We start from the raw sequence: 17927 nt of genomic DNA on the forward strand, positions 1-17927 counted from the left end.
GGGAATCAAGAAACGATGGGGAAAGGGGGGTGGGCGATCAAGAAATGGTGGAAGGGTGGAAAAAGGTACCAAGAAATGGCTTTCTTGAACTGTAACAACCAAGAACCCTCCAAGAAAGAGGAGTTCTTGACGGATCTGGGGTGTGCTCCCTCGACGGAGCAGATTTCCCCGGTTGATGGCGTGTCGGTGACGCTTCTTGAATCTCCCAAGACCCCCGGAGTAATCTCGACGAAGGCCTCTTTCGATTCTTGATGGCGGCGGCTTCTTGAAACTCTTTCCTCGCACCGGAGTGATCTCGACGGTGCGCTTTAACACATCTCCCTCGGAGTGATCTCAACGGGGAGACGTGGGCTCTACCCACGGAGTGATCTCAACGTGGGGTGGGGCTAGCCAAACCCCCTACACTACTCTCTACGATAGGGGGGGAGACGAATTGTGAATAAACTTTTCAACAATGACTCCAAGGTGTTCCTTGGGCATGCCATCCCCTTATATAGTGAGGATGGGTGCCAAGTGAACGTGGGAGAGGACGAACCGTCGCGAGACGTGCTTCGGCCTCCCTTACAAATTCAAAATACAAACATAAAAAGTAAAAATGACGAGGATGGGGCCCAACAACATTGGCCCAGTCCACGAATCCAAAAATACAAACACACATGACAATGAGCATAAGTAAAAAGATAAAAGTTCTTACGCGGGTACTTAAACCCCGGGTGGCGAGCGTCGGCGCGAGCTGCTCGGCGTGGCTGACGACATCCCGTCGCGTCATCCTCGAGATGGTTCTTCGTCATCGTGGCGTCGTCCTCGAGATGGTCCTCCATCAGATAGTCGAGGTCGAGATTGAGTTATATAGATAGAATAACACTATCTGATCCCACTTATATGTTTAGTATGGTTGATCATTTGCCTGCTAGTGTGGCAACACTAATCATAAATATTGGACACTCTTCCAAGAGAAAGTTCACCGAATTTATAGAATTGAATTCCTGAATTGTCTTATACTGAAACACCAATCAGGTTGATTCATGTCATAGTTGTATATGTGATCCATTGGCCTAAGACACCAAGGACATCTCATGGATGGACAACTATGTTTTGACTATGATTCATGAGTCTCTAACCATGGGATTCAAACACAGAGTAGCTTGGATATAGGAAGAAACCCACAAAGATGATTTATTTGTCAAGACGGGATCATCCACTTTCGGCATAAGCGGAGATTTAAAAAAGGAATATAACGTAGATAAATTCCTAGCTAGGGTAGTGAGGATATTAGAGAAGTCCTTCTACAATGATCCCTGTTATGCATCAGTACTAATAAATTAATAGATTCAGGTTTGACTATCTACCTCATCATAAGTTATATGGGCATCTCATGTACATGAAGGACTATACATATACGGTAACCAACACTAGTCGGTATCTTCTAGAGTACGAGGTGTAGCTTGGCACTCCATGGGTTGGAAACATAGCCTATCAATTGGGTTAAATAGATTCTTAGTTAATTAATCTATATGTTGACATAATTAGTTAATATGGTTGGCCAAAATTTTTTATTGAGCCACTGAAGTTATTAACTAGACTGATATATGGGCCTAGAGAGTCACATGCACAAGGTCATAGGGACATTAGTGAATATATTTTACTTAATTGGTTTATATGAAAAATCTCAACTAAAATATAAATAGGGGGAAAGAACTGGGTACACCCCCTTTCTTTCTTCAAAGATTTTTCACACTGGGAAGATCTAAAAGGATTTCAAGAAAAGTTGGAGAAGAAGTGGAGATCTAAGACCAACTTGATCGTGTGGGTACTTCTAGAGGTCCAGCACATGAACAGCCAGAACAATCTCAAAGGGACCACAAGGGGTGGAACAAGTTCCCCACAAGGTACATGTCATGTATTATTGATGTTGGACGTTGTCGGGGACATCATCCGGTCGCTACCAAGTATGATGGCTCGGTGTCGATAATGGATGGTGGTATTGAACATCGATGATGTCATTGTCCGACGGGTGAAACCCTAATGGGTCGATGTAACTACGATGCGCAAAATGAGTGCCCTACGTGTTGTACATGTAGGCTCCGACTCAAGGGAGGCGTTGAGCTACGAGATGGGATGGGGTCACCGGGTGACGACGACGATGGCCTCTCGAACCTCGTCGGAGCGACGAAGGATGTCTACAGCCAAACAGAATCAATCCGTAGGGCTCCCACGTAACAGACATACTCGTCCTACTGATAAGATGCTCACTTACTTCGTAGTTTTCTCTCTATTCTTTCCTCTCCCACCTACCTAGCCTGAGCGCGGTGGAATCAAGATGAAAGTATATTGCATAAGGTAGAATAACGAGCTACGGAGAGAGGGTGAACCTCATCGTCGGGCGGCTCGTCGTGTAGGCTGTTCGTCGATGCGGTGGTCGGAGCGGGTGCGATGGAGAGGAGCTAGAGAATAAGCGATGGCTGGACTGGTGGCAGAGCGAAGGAGTGGTTGGCGGTACTTGGGGAAGGCAGGACGTGGTTGAGGCATAGGCACGGGGCGAGGTAGTGGCGTGCGTGGTAAGGCACGGGCACGCGCACGGACAGTAGGGCGCGAGTGCGGGTACCGTCGGCATGACGCGAGCAGCACAGACAGCGATGAGATGCGGGCGGTGTGTCTCGAGCGCTGATGGTGCGACTAGGCACAACTCCTTGTCACACAGTGGCAAGGCGACTCAAGCGCGGGCATGAGCACTGCGCAGCAACGTAGTGCTGCGAACAGTGTGGCGCAAGCAACTCGGTGCAGGGACCAGCCCGTGCGGCCGGCGCGAGCAGGCAACGCAGGCTGAAGCCGAGTGTGACTCGGTTGGGTCGAGGTCGGATGGTTCAGGCGGCGGCTATGATTGGCCGTGGCCAAGACTGGCACAAAGAGAATCGGACGGCAGTGGAGAGGCCGGGCAGGCCACCATATCTCCCCCTCAGGAGGAGACGGGGGAGAATCGTAGAGGGGGGGGGGAGGGGAAGAGACGGGGAATTCCAACAGTCTATTCCCCTCTTCCCGTTCCTTATCTTCCCAGTCAACTTGTCACGTTTCTTTTCGCGATTTCCATAGTGGAATTCTCAGCTACGGCGGCAACTTTGCTCGCAATTGCTGAGAAATGGGGACACAAAGAATTGAGAGGGGAGTGGCGATGGAGCTTGCCTGATCCTCTTCTCCTGTCTTCTTCACACCTCTTTTGCTCTCTGGCCATCCAATTTTGCTTGCAGGTCTGGAGGGTGCCGTTCACGGTGACGGAGGAGAAGGTGCATGACCACCCCAAATTGGGTGTCGAAAATGGGAACGCGAAGGATGAGCGAGAGAGGGGAAAATCAATTCAAAACTCTTCCTTCCCCTCTATCCCATGTTCCTCCCCAATTCTCGTTCCACTGCCTCCTTCCCCCTCCTTTTTCCTCCATCTTCCTCTTCTTCCCATCCAGTATTTCTGTCGTGTTCTTCTCTGAACGAAGGGGGTGAGGCCAAGATGAAAAAAAAAACTTAATTATCCTGGTTAGGGTGCCCTCTCTTCCCTTATAAAGGGGAGAGGTCAAATGGGCCCCCTAAATGGGTCTACAAGGGGGAAATAGGTCCATCAGGGGAGCCCTTATATAAATGGGCTCCCCCATTACAAAATAAAAGAAATGAAAGCATAAAAAGAAAACAAGAGAGAAAGGCAAAGACTAGGTGCTCCTCCCCGTGACGACGACGAAGGACATACGGGATGAGTCACGAATGTGACAAAAACACAACGATGTGACGGGAAAACATAAAACACGAGAGAAAGAATGATGAAAATGAGAAGTGATAACTGAGCATTTATCACTCAATCTTTGACAACGGTGGCGGGCAGCGCGGATGATGTCGTTGACAATCTTTGATGGCGTACGCCATCAATTATGTTTTGGAAATCATTTAGGAATTGATTAATGCTTCCACCGTATAGAAAAATGTTTCCTATCATTCAATCAAGGCACCAGAACCGATCAGAGGTAAGTGTTATGGTTTGCCAAAAAACTAGTAGAAGATGAGACATAACCAAATGAGTTTTATAAGTTTTTTGTACACCCACAGAGCTTCATTTCATTTTAACAATATTAACCATCAGGTCTCAACATTTTTGAAGGGTCTTGTTGATTTCCCTTTTTCAAAACAAGACCTGTCCATTTGGCTGGCGATAGTAGGTTATAGAAGCTCCGTGAGTCTCACCAAATATATTTAATAAATTAATAAATTGGAAGTTAATAAAAAGAAAACCAACGTTACTTATTTCTATCAACGATAAAATCACAAATTTTCAGTTATTTATACTAGTACCTATAGTTTCTACCCTTTGGGACATTAGTGAACAATATAAAAAATTTTAGTTATTTACACTATACCTGTCCATTTGGCTGGGGATGGTAGGTTATAGAAACTTTGTGTGTCACACCAAATATCTTTAAAAAATGACTAAATTGGAAGTTAATAAAATGATAACCAATGTTAGTTATTTTAATCAACAAAAAATCACAACTTTTCAGTTATTTATACTAGTACCTATACACTTGTTAGGATACTAGGAAACACAGATTATGTTATATAATAACATTCTCTGCTTGTGCTGATTACTCTAAGGTTTGGGTTTTGATCAGGTTTTTCTTGTAGAACCTTCATCACTCCAGCTCTTGCGTCTTCAGAATTTCAGGTTGAACCTTTTTAAATTATATGTATTGTTATTGGTATGAAAGAAGAAATGAAGAGATACAAAGAATTTTATGTGAGTAAAAAACCTTTTTAAAGAAATGTATTAGTAAAGAATTCTATGTGAGTAAAAACCTTTTTAAAGAATTCTATATGAGCAAAGAATTCTATGTGAGTAAAAAACCATCAAAATATACTCAAATCCATGAGACTTAACAAAAGGTCACATAATGAGCATATGATATTTATTATGAAAGTTTAAAAATACTTCATAATATATATTGAATGTAAATATAAGAAAAGTAGGCCAATATAAACCACTTTCGAATACCGTATAAGCTACTACTTGTGCTGAATAATTTACTCCACCTAGAAGTGAACAACAAAAGTCTAAGATCTTATCTTTCTCTTCATTTGGTCTGAATCCCTTTAATATTTTCTACACTCGTTTTTAATATAGTTCTGGTTCAATCCAAAGGTAGTAGCGGCTATCTGAGATGATTATTTTCAGATTGGAAGTCCACTCTTCTGGCATCTTATCTATCAGAAATTATAATAAGTGCATAAAAATATACTTTATTACCCTTGATGGTTAGTAACTACTCATCTAGAAGTGCATATCTAATTAGGGTGAAACATGTTTCATCAAGTCCACACAAACAAACAACAGTAATATTCTCACGTCCTCTTTTAAACTTTAACTTCACTATCAAACTCATTTAATAGTAATATCCATCTAATTGTTCTTGGTTAAGTGAAAATTTAACAGTATGGTATGAAAAAATATTGGTTTATTAGCAAGAAAATAAATCTATCTTGCAAGAATAATAGCTCGCAATTCGTATTCTACATTAGAGTTATTAATCTGAAAATCTGATAAGGTGTTACTTGCAAAGTAGATGGCCCTTAATAGTCTTCCTTCCTTTGTTTCCAGCCACTGAAAAATCTGATGATTAGTTCAATTGGTAAGTTCCAAAAGAGAGCATCAAGAATAGGTATATGAACGAGTGCATTTCTTAGTACTATTGAAAACAATCTTGTCATTTTTTTCAATTCTGTAATCTACTTATTTGGAGAGGAAGATTAGTCAAAAGGTAAGAAATCTTAGCACAGTCTTGGATAGCCAAGCAATAATGTAAGTTTCATGAGGTTAGAGGGAAAAGGTTGGTTCTTTATTATTTCTTTCTTTCCTTTGTCTACCTCCAACCATTTTTGCTGACCTAAGTTCTGATAACATGCATTTTTACTGCGTTATATGATCATGTTTACATGTTTATCTGGATTAAATTACTCATATTTCCATGTTATCAAGCTCAAAATGATTAAATTTATCTTCAGAATGAATTTATGAATTTTCTCCATTTTCATGGGATTTTCCAATCATAGATTCTAAAAGAATATAATTTTGAGACAAAATATGATTTTTCTGGAATTGTTTGACATTAAATTTGGAAAGATCTGACTTTTATGAGTAAAAAATATATACTTATATGTACTTTTGAGCTTTTATTTTAATTACTATGAATTTTTAAACATTTTATAGCCATTTTATTTCGCGCGCCACATGTCACCGTTCAATTCATCAAACAGCGACAGCCAATCATTAACAGAGCGATTCACAATCATCGCTTCATGATTCGTGAAGCGATGATTGCAGTCAAAACTAACAGCACCATTTTTTATGTGTTTCTGCCAGGGTGATGTGGCCAAACGAAAAAAAGGGAAGTCTTTTTTTTAAAATGTTCTGAAGACCGAGATAGAAAAGGACATAAATTGTTTTTTCTCTCTCTTCCCTGACTCTAACGGCGACGACGTGGTGCACACGCATCCACACAGATAAAAAAAATTTCAGCGTGCTCGACGTGGCGCACGCTGATGTGCCGCCACGTCAGCGTGAGCTCTCTCTCTCTCTCTCTTTTATTTATTTCCCTTTTGTCCTTTTGTCCTTTTCTCTTCTCTTTACGTGCACGTGGCGCAAAAAACAACACCTACCGCATGAAAAACAACAAGCGCACGCAGAATGCAAAGCGGCGTGGAATCTGGAGCGCTCTAACTTCTTAACGTGCACGAAAAACAACGATGATGATGAGGAGAGAGAAACTATCAATCGCTAGGTTTTCTTCACATTCAAACGGCCATAACTTTTGATCTACAGCTCCGATTTAGCTGAAATTTTCAGCGTTTCTTCGTCTCCCTCTCCTCTTTCTATCCATACTCTCTGATCTATAAATAGAGGCCTGGATCATTTTAAAATTCATCTTGAACTTGCTTCCTACTTTTGTGGCTGATTGAAAGATAGTGAGTTTTGAGATCCATCAAGAGTGTTCTTGGTGTCCTTGGTTTGTGGGGAGAAGCATTGGAGAAGAAGGGGAGACTATCGGCACTAGTAAATTCATCGTGATCTTGGCGGAACATAAGGATCTAAAGTATGTATCTTCACCTTACGTTGTCTCTTTCCTGACGCCATAGTTAAAGTAATTATGGTTTTTCATCGTTCTTGCACTCTCATTTCACTCTCTTATCCCATCTCTTCATCCTCGCCACCGTACCATTCCAAATCCAATCATTATCGTCGTTCATACCATCTTCCATCATCATGTCCGTCAAGTGCACTTACTCTTTTATTTAAGTTAAATTAACTTATAACTTACATATTTTTAGTCGATATCACTAGCTCACATCCTAGAATCTTGTTTTCGTCGATCATGTTGTTGATCATCACTAGTATAATAAAGTAATTCCTTAATCATTGTTCCCTGTGGAGACGATCCGTACTCATCACTAACTATGTATTTTTAAGTACAGTTAAACATATAGTTTTAATGAATAATCTCAATTACCAATGACAAATTTTAACCCTAAAATTGAGATTATCAATGTCCCAACACTATCCTTTCATATTCCAAAGGCATGCTTCTGAAAACCTAAGTTCCTACTGGGTAAGTACAGTAGTTTTCTCCCGGTCATTAGAGTGACTATTAATCTGGTCTATAAAGGGTAAATGATAATAATTTTTCTTTGTAACTTGGTTAAAAATTTTCAAAATCTATACATTACTATCCATAACCTAATTTACTTTTAAGGTCATCCATTCTTATTAGTTAAATAGTAATTTCGGAGTTGTCAGGTAACAAATGAAATAAAATAAATCATATCATCATGAACCATTTAAGAAATTATGCTCTTAAACCTCTAGGACATGTTGTTTTAACTTCATCTGACTATCTATAGGTGCCCGTGGGTTCTCTTCAACAAGTATCCTATGTTTACAGATATAATAGAAAATTCATTTATGTGCATGAAATGTCCATGCTGATTTCAACTTCTCCAGAAAATCCATTAAATTATGTTCATGTTAAGTAGTTAAGTTAACCAAAATAAATTTAAAGTTTCTTTAGGATGTAGGAAAGTATATTTCCTTCTGGTTAACATGAGGATACTGCATGAGTTTCGCTTTATTCACCTCCACCGTTTCATCACCTACTTTGAGTTCTATAGTTCCTTTATCCCTATCTACTTTGGTTTTTTCTGTAGTGAGGAAAGGTCAACTGAAAATGACTAGATAATGACACAGATTATGTGATTTAATTATTTTATGATTGATTTTTTAAAATCAAATAAAATTCCTATGTATGTCTTGCTTTGGAGGAAACTTAAATTAGTATCAAATTTATTAACTTTTAAATGCAATATTGAAACAAGTGTTGTTGAAAGTTGAAAAAGATTAACAAAATTTATGATTCTTGGCAGCAATTATTAAAGTTAATCTCCATAGTGAAAATACCAATATGTGAATTCTAGGTGCTTGAGGTAAAGATATTGAATCACTATGTTTTATGGAAATTACTTTATTTACAAATCATCATTGGGTTGTGACGGTTTAGAGGGGTTTTGGCCAAGGTGACCAAGACCACTGATTGGGTAACTGTGAGTGTACCCTTCAAACGTATTATCTGAGAAAGGATCAGGGACTACCCAAACATGCATAAACGCATTATGGAGAAATAAATAGTGTATTTTAAACTCAAATACAATTATATCTCACACAGAACATATGAAAAAATGTTGCTTAAGAACGTTTATCTTCATTCATCCTAACTCAGACGAGCTACATGTCGGTTATAATGATAATTTATAGGAAAACTTGGCATGACAACGGACGTTGCAAATAGCAACAAATCTATTGTGTAGTTAATCTGTACGTCTACTATGTGTTATGTTTTCCTAGGACAAAAGTGGAAAATAAGCATATATTAAACTTAAAGAGGGAAAAGGTAAGATAGATGAATTCTGTGATAACAAAAGCATCATACAGAAGTGGTGGGCAGGGTAATCACCAATTGTAACAGATGTGGATCACTTTCAAAGATGATTGTTGAATCATTGAGTCTTCTCTCATGGGTAATTACAGTTCATCATATAGAGGGTTAACTTGTACAACACAGGTTATAGTTCTGTTAATTGGATATAATGAAGGAATGTCTAGAATGGGCCTCAATGGATTGTTTGATGAAGGCTTTGAATGCTTCAACCTGATTGCAATGCTGAAATATATCTCATTTAGTTTTGAGATCCAGGGTTTGGGACCTTCATAATAATTCCAGAATGTTAAATGCAATCAGAACGCAGCCCTTGTCCCTTGACATCATCTCGCTAGCTCCTGCTCTTAAATCTCTTACATTATGCTGGTCTTTAATTTTAGAGTGCTTTTGATGTCGGGCATCGTCGATGGCGTCGTCCGACAGGTAAAATTACTAAGTGAATGTAACTACGTTATGCGATTGTCCTAGGTAAAACGTACGTGCAGGGCCGACGAGGGGGGAATTCGCCGAGTCCCAAGCTCCGGAGCGGGTGACCGATGATGATGACGGTGACCTTCTGACCCTTGTCGGAGCGACAATGGTGACTACAGCGCAGAACGGAATAATTCTGCAGTGGTTCGCACGTAATGGATGAGCTCGGTCCATACCAAGGAAATGCTCAACTCGTAGTTTTCTCAATAACCTCTCACCTAAAACTAACCCAAGCGCGGTGGAGTGCAGTCGAAGATATACTGAAAGAGATAATGTAACCGACGAGCAAGGAACGGCGTACCTCGCCGATGGCAATATTCATCATCGGGATCTTCGTCCATACACAGGCCAGGACGAGTTGTTGTGGTGGAGTCGTGCTGGGAATGGCACAGCGCCGCTTGATTGCGGCCGATGCGGCTCAAGAGCTGGGATGTAGGGTTGGAGTAACGCTGAGGAGGGAAGTGACACGGTGCAGACTTGAGGATGTTGAGACAAAGCCGTAGGGGCGAGCGGCTTAGGAAAACGGTACGATCTCGATCAACAGGTTCGCGCCTGGTCTTCAGCGCAGATTCAATCCCAATCCTTGGTGCGGGCTCATGATGAGAGGTAACTAGCCGTGGCGCAGTCTTGGCGACTCGTGGGCGGACAAGCAGTGTAGGTTGATTCATCTTGGACGACACCACGATCGGCGACCTGGTCAAATGACGGCCAAAGTGGCGACTGGTTGAAATTTCAACTAGCCACTAGGGGGGGTCGTTTGATTGATGCGGACAGCGACTAGAATGGCCTATGTGACTTCAAGTGCAGACAACAATCGCAAAGGTGCTCCTAGAAGGACTTGGATGATCCGGCCGGCCTGAGACGATGGTGACCTGGCCAACTTCGAGTGTAGGCGGCAATTTGGGTGGCTTCCTGGATGGCCTTTGGACGACCCTGACATCCTAAGAAAATGACGACCCAATGCGGCGGTCGAGTGAGATTTTCACGGCGCAGACTTGTTGATTGATCTGGGTGGATGGCGAATAGACAAGCCTGAGCAACCCTGAGTGCAAGCGGCAGTCTGCGCGGCATTCTGAGTGATCCTGGACGACCTAGACGGCCTAGGAAGACGATGACTTGGCGCAGCGATCGGGCGAGACGTCACCACTTGGATTGGTGACCGGCTTGGACGGCCGGCAACCAGAAGGTGCCAGAGCAATACCAAGCGCAAGGCGACGGTCTGGGCGTCGCCCTCGACAGGTCTGGAAGACCTGGTCGGCCTGAGAGCTCAGCATCCTAGGCGACACCATAAACGGCACGGGAGGATGACAGGCTGCACAACCCGCGGATGAATTTTCACTGCGCAGACAGTGCTCAGCTATAACGTTACCGTCCAACAACCCTCAGACAACCTGGCGGTGCAGGAAGGCTCGAGGTCGGCACAATCCTTCTCTTCTCCTTCACCTTCCCTTCCTTCTTCCTTCTCCTTCTAGATGAGACCTAGACGAATGGTAACTGCCACAAAACAAATCCAAATCTGAAAGACAACGTGGTCCCATCATGGCCTTATATAGGGCCATGATGGGCCCTTACATGGAGTTCAGAAAGGAGAGTCCATTAAAGATTTCCCCCTTCATTTACAACTTACATAAGAAACAACGGAAAAGACGACGTAAAACGGACAACCAAAAACAGACATCAAGATGGCTGAAAATAAATAATGAAAACACGAGATACGGGCACGGACATGCTCTGCCCGGGGTATTTAAACCCGGGCGTCTTCACAACCCCTTTGGCGTGTCGGTCAGGTTGGACACGGACCGGTGGCGATGCTGATGACGGCGATGACGTTGACAACAGCTCTGCTGATGATTTGTCGGCGTCGTCTGGATGCGCTCCATCAGCTTTTCTCCCTTTCTTCAAATACCTAGAAATAGTAGTCCCCATAGTGTTTAAATAACCGAATAACTCATGGTTGCTGGGTAATAGCCCACACATTAGCTGAGAACTGAGCTTCACTATCAAATGTTTCTGTTTTGCCTGGGCGCAATAACATAAAGGTCTGTGAATTTATTAAAAAGAAAAACTTTAGACAAACTTCTAATGTACCATCCTTGTTTTGCCTCATTTTTTGAAAATTCCAATTGCCTAAACCTACAAGACTCTATGTTTTCCTTCAAGGAGAACCCTAACCTCTTTCAAGGTTTTCAATCTCAGGATTTGTGGGTTTTCATTTTAAGTTAATGAAAAAACTGCACACTGTCCACACTAAGTCCATGAAGTCTGAAAATGTGAATACCATATTTAGTTCATAATTTGAAGGTAGCCAAAAGGGTTCCTTATGGTTGTTATTTCGATATATGCAATCTAGATCTGTTTTTCTCAGCCTGCATAAACAACCCCAGATAAAATTAGGTCAGATTTCTTATCCCTGTAAATATTTTCATGGTAAATATTTGGCATTAATACCAACCCAAGGTATTGTTAGCGATGATAAATCACAAACTTACCAGTTGTCAGGTGAGGATATGCTGAATTTTTTTATAGACTTATATTATCGATGTTTTCATCAACATAAGATGCTTTAGTCTATGCTTTTGTTAGTCGGTTCAAACCCTTATAAATAGGAAAGAAGATGTAACAGCATGCTCACTCCCCCATGTATGTTTATCTTGTATAATGAGAGGTTTCTTCATTTTGGTTTATTTGCATCATCACTATGTCCATGGAGAGTTCACGAGACCTTCACAACTCTCATGTATTTTATTTTTAAAAAGTTTCAACATGCATATTATATGCACTCAGTGATGAGAAAACTGTATAAATAAAAATAATAAGTAGGAAATAGCATGACTTATAATATATGAAAAATGTCTTATGTTCACATATCCTACAGTAAAGCAGTAATGGAAAGTACTGATACATGGATTTTATGAATTTAATGATAATTTCCCACTAGTTTTGAGATGATAACCATGATCAAAGTATAATGTTGTGCTTCATCTTTCTTTATAGCTAATCCCCGAGTAATAGAATCTAGCATGACCTTGTTTGTTGAATCATTATTACACTTAAATCGTAGAGAAATTAAAATCAAGCCAAATGTGTGGAAAATATTATTATCGCTTGATTATCTAATGGCCATACTTTTCTATTCAAATCATGGATTACACATAACTTAAAAAGCTGTTAAAGTAAATCACAAGTTTTTTTAATTCCATATAAAGAACAATGTAAACAGAAATATACCAAACACAATTGACAACAGTTTTAATATTTAATCTCATAGTTAACAGAATTCACTGTTCATTTCTACAGTTTATATATCAGTTTATTCTGTATAATGTACAGACATATCGCAAAAATTCACATTTGAAATAGCTAAGAGAAATGTGACATGAAACTAAAAAAACTTTCCAAAGAAGGATAAAACTAAAAATTTGAAATTTCAAAAAACTTAAAAGCATTCACAGGCATAAATACCAACGTCTATCAAGTTTGTGATGTTTGAATAGTTATCCAAGTGATATTTTTATCATAATTTTCCTAAATAACATTTATTAAGGTTTCCCTTAAAGAAAGGAATTGCATTCTGTGTCATCAGAGTTTTTATTTCTTCACTTCTGAAATTCTGTAATAAGAAACACCAAAACGGTTTATTAATATATTTTTATATAATCTAATCATAGAGAATAAAAAATTTCAATTAAGAAATATTTATGGTACAGTAAAAAATCATTTTGAAACGAATGGATTACTGTCTTTGACTGTTTCAAATTTTGGAAAAGGCTGTAGATATACGTGAAAAGTACAATATCAGCCAATAGGCATTCAGGAATATAGGTTTTTTTGGAAGAGTCTCTCAGTGAATATGAATGTTATTTCCACAGTGTACTCTAAAAGAAATGATCAAAATTTTTTTGGATTTCAGTAATCACCATTTAAGAATTAATTGACACAGAGAAAGGAAAATTAAGAGGGAGAATTTCAAGTTTGGTATATTGACAAGGGGCATTTACTATGAGATGTATACAACTTTTACTCGTTCTGATGTGCATTTTCTAAGTACGATTTCTGAATTTTTTGATATATATATGATTAGTTATAACAGTTGTTGACCACGTTGGATATATTATGCATTACTAAAATATCCTGGGGGTTAACATTTTACTAAGGAGATAAAAATAGTGAAGAACATGAGATCCATAATCTTGAAATTAGGAAAACTGAACGTGCAAGGTATACCATGCTATGATTTTGCGACACTCCAAATAGAGGCCATATGCTCAAAAAATAAACAGAGTAATGCAAGTTAAAGAGACGTAAATTGAGGAGCTATAAGTTTAGATGGTTAGAAATCTAGTGTCAAATACATCAGGTTTATTTTCTATAGTTCATTCGGTCTTCATTAGCAGAGATAGTAAAATATCTTGAGATAAAAAAGAAGAAATTATTGGAGACTCTAAATGATGATAGAATATAAGATTTTATTGAAATTATATTGATAAAGACAATATATTTTCATAATGTTTTACAGTGCTTTATCCATTAGATTAATTTCATATAGTTACAAATTTGTATGGATTGTGAGAGGATTTATGTGAAAAAGAAAATATATTCATAGAAAAAGATATATTTATCTATTTGACTAGAAACGCTCAGTGCACAATTATAATACTTCATAAATGTATGATTATATGAACTTTAAGTTGATTATACTGGTACCAGATGTGTAGAGTAAATACAAATTTTGAGGTGACGTTATTTTCACACATTTTGATGACAATTGAGCTTTAATATTGTTGAAAATAGAGTTATTGAAATTAGAGAGAATGTGAATAAACCTTGAAGCTCCTTGGGGGCATTACATAGAAAACTCCATCGACTGAAAATTTCCAACTGAAGGCCAAGGTGCTACGTGATAAGGAAGAGTTCAATCCCAAGGAGTGGGCATTTCCAGCTAAGGTAAAGATGTTAAATTCATAGATTATGAGAGAGTACCTTTCGTTTGAACTTTTTATTTACCTATGCCCATTGGGGTAAGGTCCAAGCCTAGGTTTCCAAGACTACCAATAATATTGAGGGTCTATGATAGTAGAGAGCATCTGAAGAAAATTTGAAGCGTTAAATAAAAAACTTAATTGACAGAGAACACTTCCAACTTAATGCCTAGGTGTTATGCAAAGAGGAAGAGGTCAATCCCAAGGAGTAAAAGCATTTTGGGCTTAAGTGACGGTGTTAAATTCATAGTTTATAAGAGAATTTATTTGGGTTGAGCTTTTCATTTACCTATGCCCATTGGAGTATGGTCGAAGCCTCGGTGTCCAATATTACAATAATATTAGGGGTCTATGATAATAGTCTCCAATATAAGACTAGCCTGACGAGAAGCATATTTATATATGAACAGTATCCATAATTATATGTTTACAAATACACGAATCAAATATCTTTGATTCGTGTGTTTGTAATTCAAATGTGTACAAATTTTAATTATCGTATACACAAATCTTCAAAAATATTTCATATGAGAGAATCTTAAAAGCTAATTTATCCACACCAGATGGTTTTCAATGGGAATTTATAATGTGTATGTTCAGCTGATAAGTATCGTTACGTAATACTGCCAGCTTGATAACAATGCCCGAAATCAATATACGCACGAATTCAAGGCATATAAATTTAAACATAACGGCACATGAGATAGCGTATCTAAAATTTTACCCTTCTCAATTAAGCGAGAAAGATATAATAAAGCTTTTAAAGAGACTTACTCTACTTGCTCTTGTTAAGGAGCCAACTCCATATAGGTAATGGAACAGGTTTGCACATTCTAGCCATTGGAAATTCTTAAATCACCACCTCTGATACCATGTGAAGAATCTTCGGTAGTAGGAGGAGGAAGGCAGAAGAAGTAAGGCGAGAAGAAGAAGAAGAACACCAAGAAAAGAGGTGTAGGTTTAGATCGTTGTATTCTGCAAAGAGCAGGACCACATTGGTTGAAAATATATAGAACTGTATATTAGTAGAGAATAGAACTGTGTATTCCGCAAAGAGCACTTTTCGTCTGGTGCTGACTCCTTAACAACTCCAACATACTTGAAGCTCTTCTGGTTCTAAGTACAATTTATTAAAAACATATCATCAAAAGTACATCAAAATACTCTAAAAATGAAGTTACCCCGTTGTTCCTTCACACTTTAGTAAACGTAAAATAATGAAATCTTGGCCATTAGAGTTCCGAATGTCAAAACTAATTTATACAATTCATACAAGGTTCCTCGAATATGATTGAGAGGATTACAACAGAGGTAAGGCCATAAAGGCCATATTCTAAATGGCCTCAAGAAGAGGCCTTAGTGGGTCTTTCAATCAAAGCTTAGAATGATTCAAAAACTGTGAAAAAGAGGTGAGTCGATCGACAGCGTTAAATTCCACCAATTGCTCAATCTACGCGGCCATCAGTATGGAATAAAAGTGCAGGTATTCATCTCGTATTTGTTATTTTGATCCCGCCCTGGGTACACTTCAGTATCACCCTGTCACTTTGCAGAATCCCGCAAAGTTAAAGACAAAGCTAGAAAAAAAGTTGATTCAAAACTCAAAATTCCTGGATAAATAATGATGTGGCTTTCATAAAGAGTAATCGATTTATCGTACGTATCGACCGATTCATCATCTTACATGATCAATTAACATCCACAATGATCAATTCACCATCAAGGTGTATGGCAAATTGATAATTGTCGTCTAAGAGAAAACAGTGCGAGGTCATCGAGTTATCCGTAGTCTTCGCCTGACTGCCCTCCTCTTGAGATTTTTCAGGATATCAACATCTTTTCAGATAGGTAAAAGGGCTATAGAGAACATGATACAAGAGGAATGATCAACGTCAGTGAAGAAGGTGGACCTCTGTTTGTTGTTGGGTTTGCTTCAGATAGAAAAACTGCTTCTTCCAAATCTCCTCGGAAAGCTTCCTCAAATCCAATTATGAGGAATACTGGTGAGAAAACATACCACTGAAGTATTTAATAAATAAGAAATCAATTTCTTTCTCATCGGCGCATTCAAAATAAAGCAGTAATAAAAAAATATTCTTGAGAATCGAACCCGTTGACAGATAAATACGATGAGGAGATCGGTGCTATCATGAACCCATTTTCTACTTAACAGTAGGTTTAGGAAATTGCGAAACATGCATCCATTACAGCTTCCTATCTCATGCCGTAAAGGATGGTGCTCAAGCTGATCAATTTTAAGAATCAGGTTTCATGTATTTTACCATAAAAAACGAGTTTACAGTGAAATACTCAATACCTCAGAGAGTATGTGAACGACTTCGGATCATAATAAATGAATCATATATCCTCCTTTATTGTTGAGCGAGGGTCAAATTCAGTTCATCCTCTTATGAAAGGGACAGGAAGGGCCATCCGTTTAGCACAATAAAAACTGAATAATCACGATTTAGTTATAATAACTTGTGTTCGGTTTCTATATTGGTAATTCATTGGTATTGATCGTGTAGACTTGAAGTACCTAAGCATTTTTTTGACATTCGGATCTTCAAATGATGAAATAGCAAAAAGTAAGAGAAATTTCTCTAACATTTTCAGTAGGTCAGTGATTTCTTGCGAAAGAACCAAATCGCATGCCGAGTAGATAATGATTTCACACTGGATCAGTGATTCCACTACATTGAAATGGCGTTGGATCCCCAATATTGTAAGTACACACCCCAAAAGTAAAAAGGCAGGTTTCTTCAGGATTTTGCCAAGTTTAGACAGTTAAGAGTAAACGTATTCCTTTAATCAATTTGGGCAGAAATATCAAACGAGCAAACAAACGAGATTGCAGACATACGACACTTACGTAGCCGAAGAATGGTTTGAAGCTGCAAATCCTGATCCGCTCCGCTGACGATGTAAATAACCCGAAGCGAAAGCTTGACAGTGAAGAGAGAACCGAAAGGCGCAGTCTAAAATGCGTAGGATAGATGCTCGTCGAGTGGAGTGTGACATGCTGATCGTTCAATAACCAGAATATATATCCGAAAGAGGAAGACATATCTGGTAAGATGGTCGAGAGGATGTTCGAAGTGGCTATTCTCGCCATGACGCTTCTTGGAAGATCCGCATGAAGGCGATGACGAGCTGACGGGGAGAGGGATAGAGAGGGAGACTGGAGAAGAGATAAAGACGGAGTTTTTTATTTTAAAAATTTAGCAGACTCGCCATACACCGTTAATTCTCAGCATACTCCCTCCGAATCTTAAATCTGCTCACATGGTATGGGCCTAGGCTTGTAGAATCTACAGTAATTCTTGGGAAATATTTATGGAACCATCTGACCAGTGCTTCGTCCGAATTCATCAACTGGCGACAAAAAAACGACACAAGTAAAGAATCGCATCAGCGAGGCTTTTGACGAGAGTTGTCGAGAAACTACGCCGCGTCACTC

The 17927-nt window shown here is 39.2% G+C and overlaps 1 protein-coding gene across 5 annotated transcripts; it reads right to left on the bottom strand.

The window, feature by feature from the left end:
• Positions 1–15699: 15699 nt before the first annotated feature.
• Positions 15700–17703, bottom strand: LOC144716582 (uncharacterized). 5 transcript variants are annotated; one of them, XR_013584942.1, is made up of 3 exons: positions 17340–17703; positions 16378–16467; positions 15700–16044 (listed from the first exon to the last, which is right to left on the bottom strand). XR_013584942.1 is itself a non-coding variant. In XM_078591744.1 (3 exons), exons 1-3 carry the CDS (start codon positions 17580–17582, stop codon positions 16010–16012), a joined length of 387 nt encoding a protein of 128 aa, XP_078447870.1. In that variant the 5' UTR covers positions 17583–17702; the 3' UTR covers positions 15700–16009. The 5 variants fall into 5 exon arrangements, 1 of the variants encoding a protein (XP_078447870.1); XR_013584939.1 differs by having other exon boundaries at positions 16152–16467; XR_013584940.1 differs by having other exon boundaries at positions 15700–16006; positions 16378–16486; positions 17340–17702.
• Between the last annotated feature and the right edge of the window lie 224 nt (positions 17704–17927).

Source organism: Wolffia australiana, chromosome 1 (genome assembly GCF_029677425.1).
Source record: "Wolffia australiana isolate 7733 chromosome 1, ASM2967742v1".
Classification (NCBI taxonomy): domain Eukaryota; kingdom Viridiplantae; phylum Streptophyta; class Magnoliopsida; order Alismatales; family Araceae; genus Wolffia; species Wolffia australiana.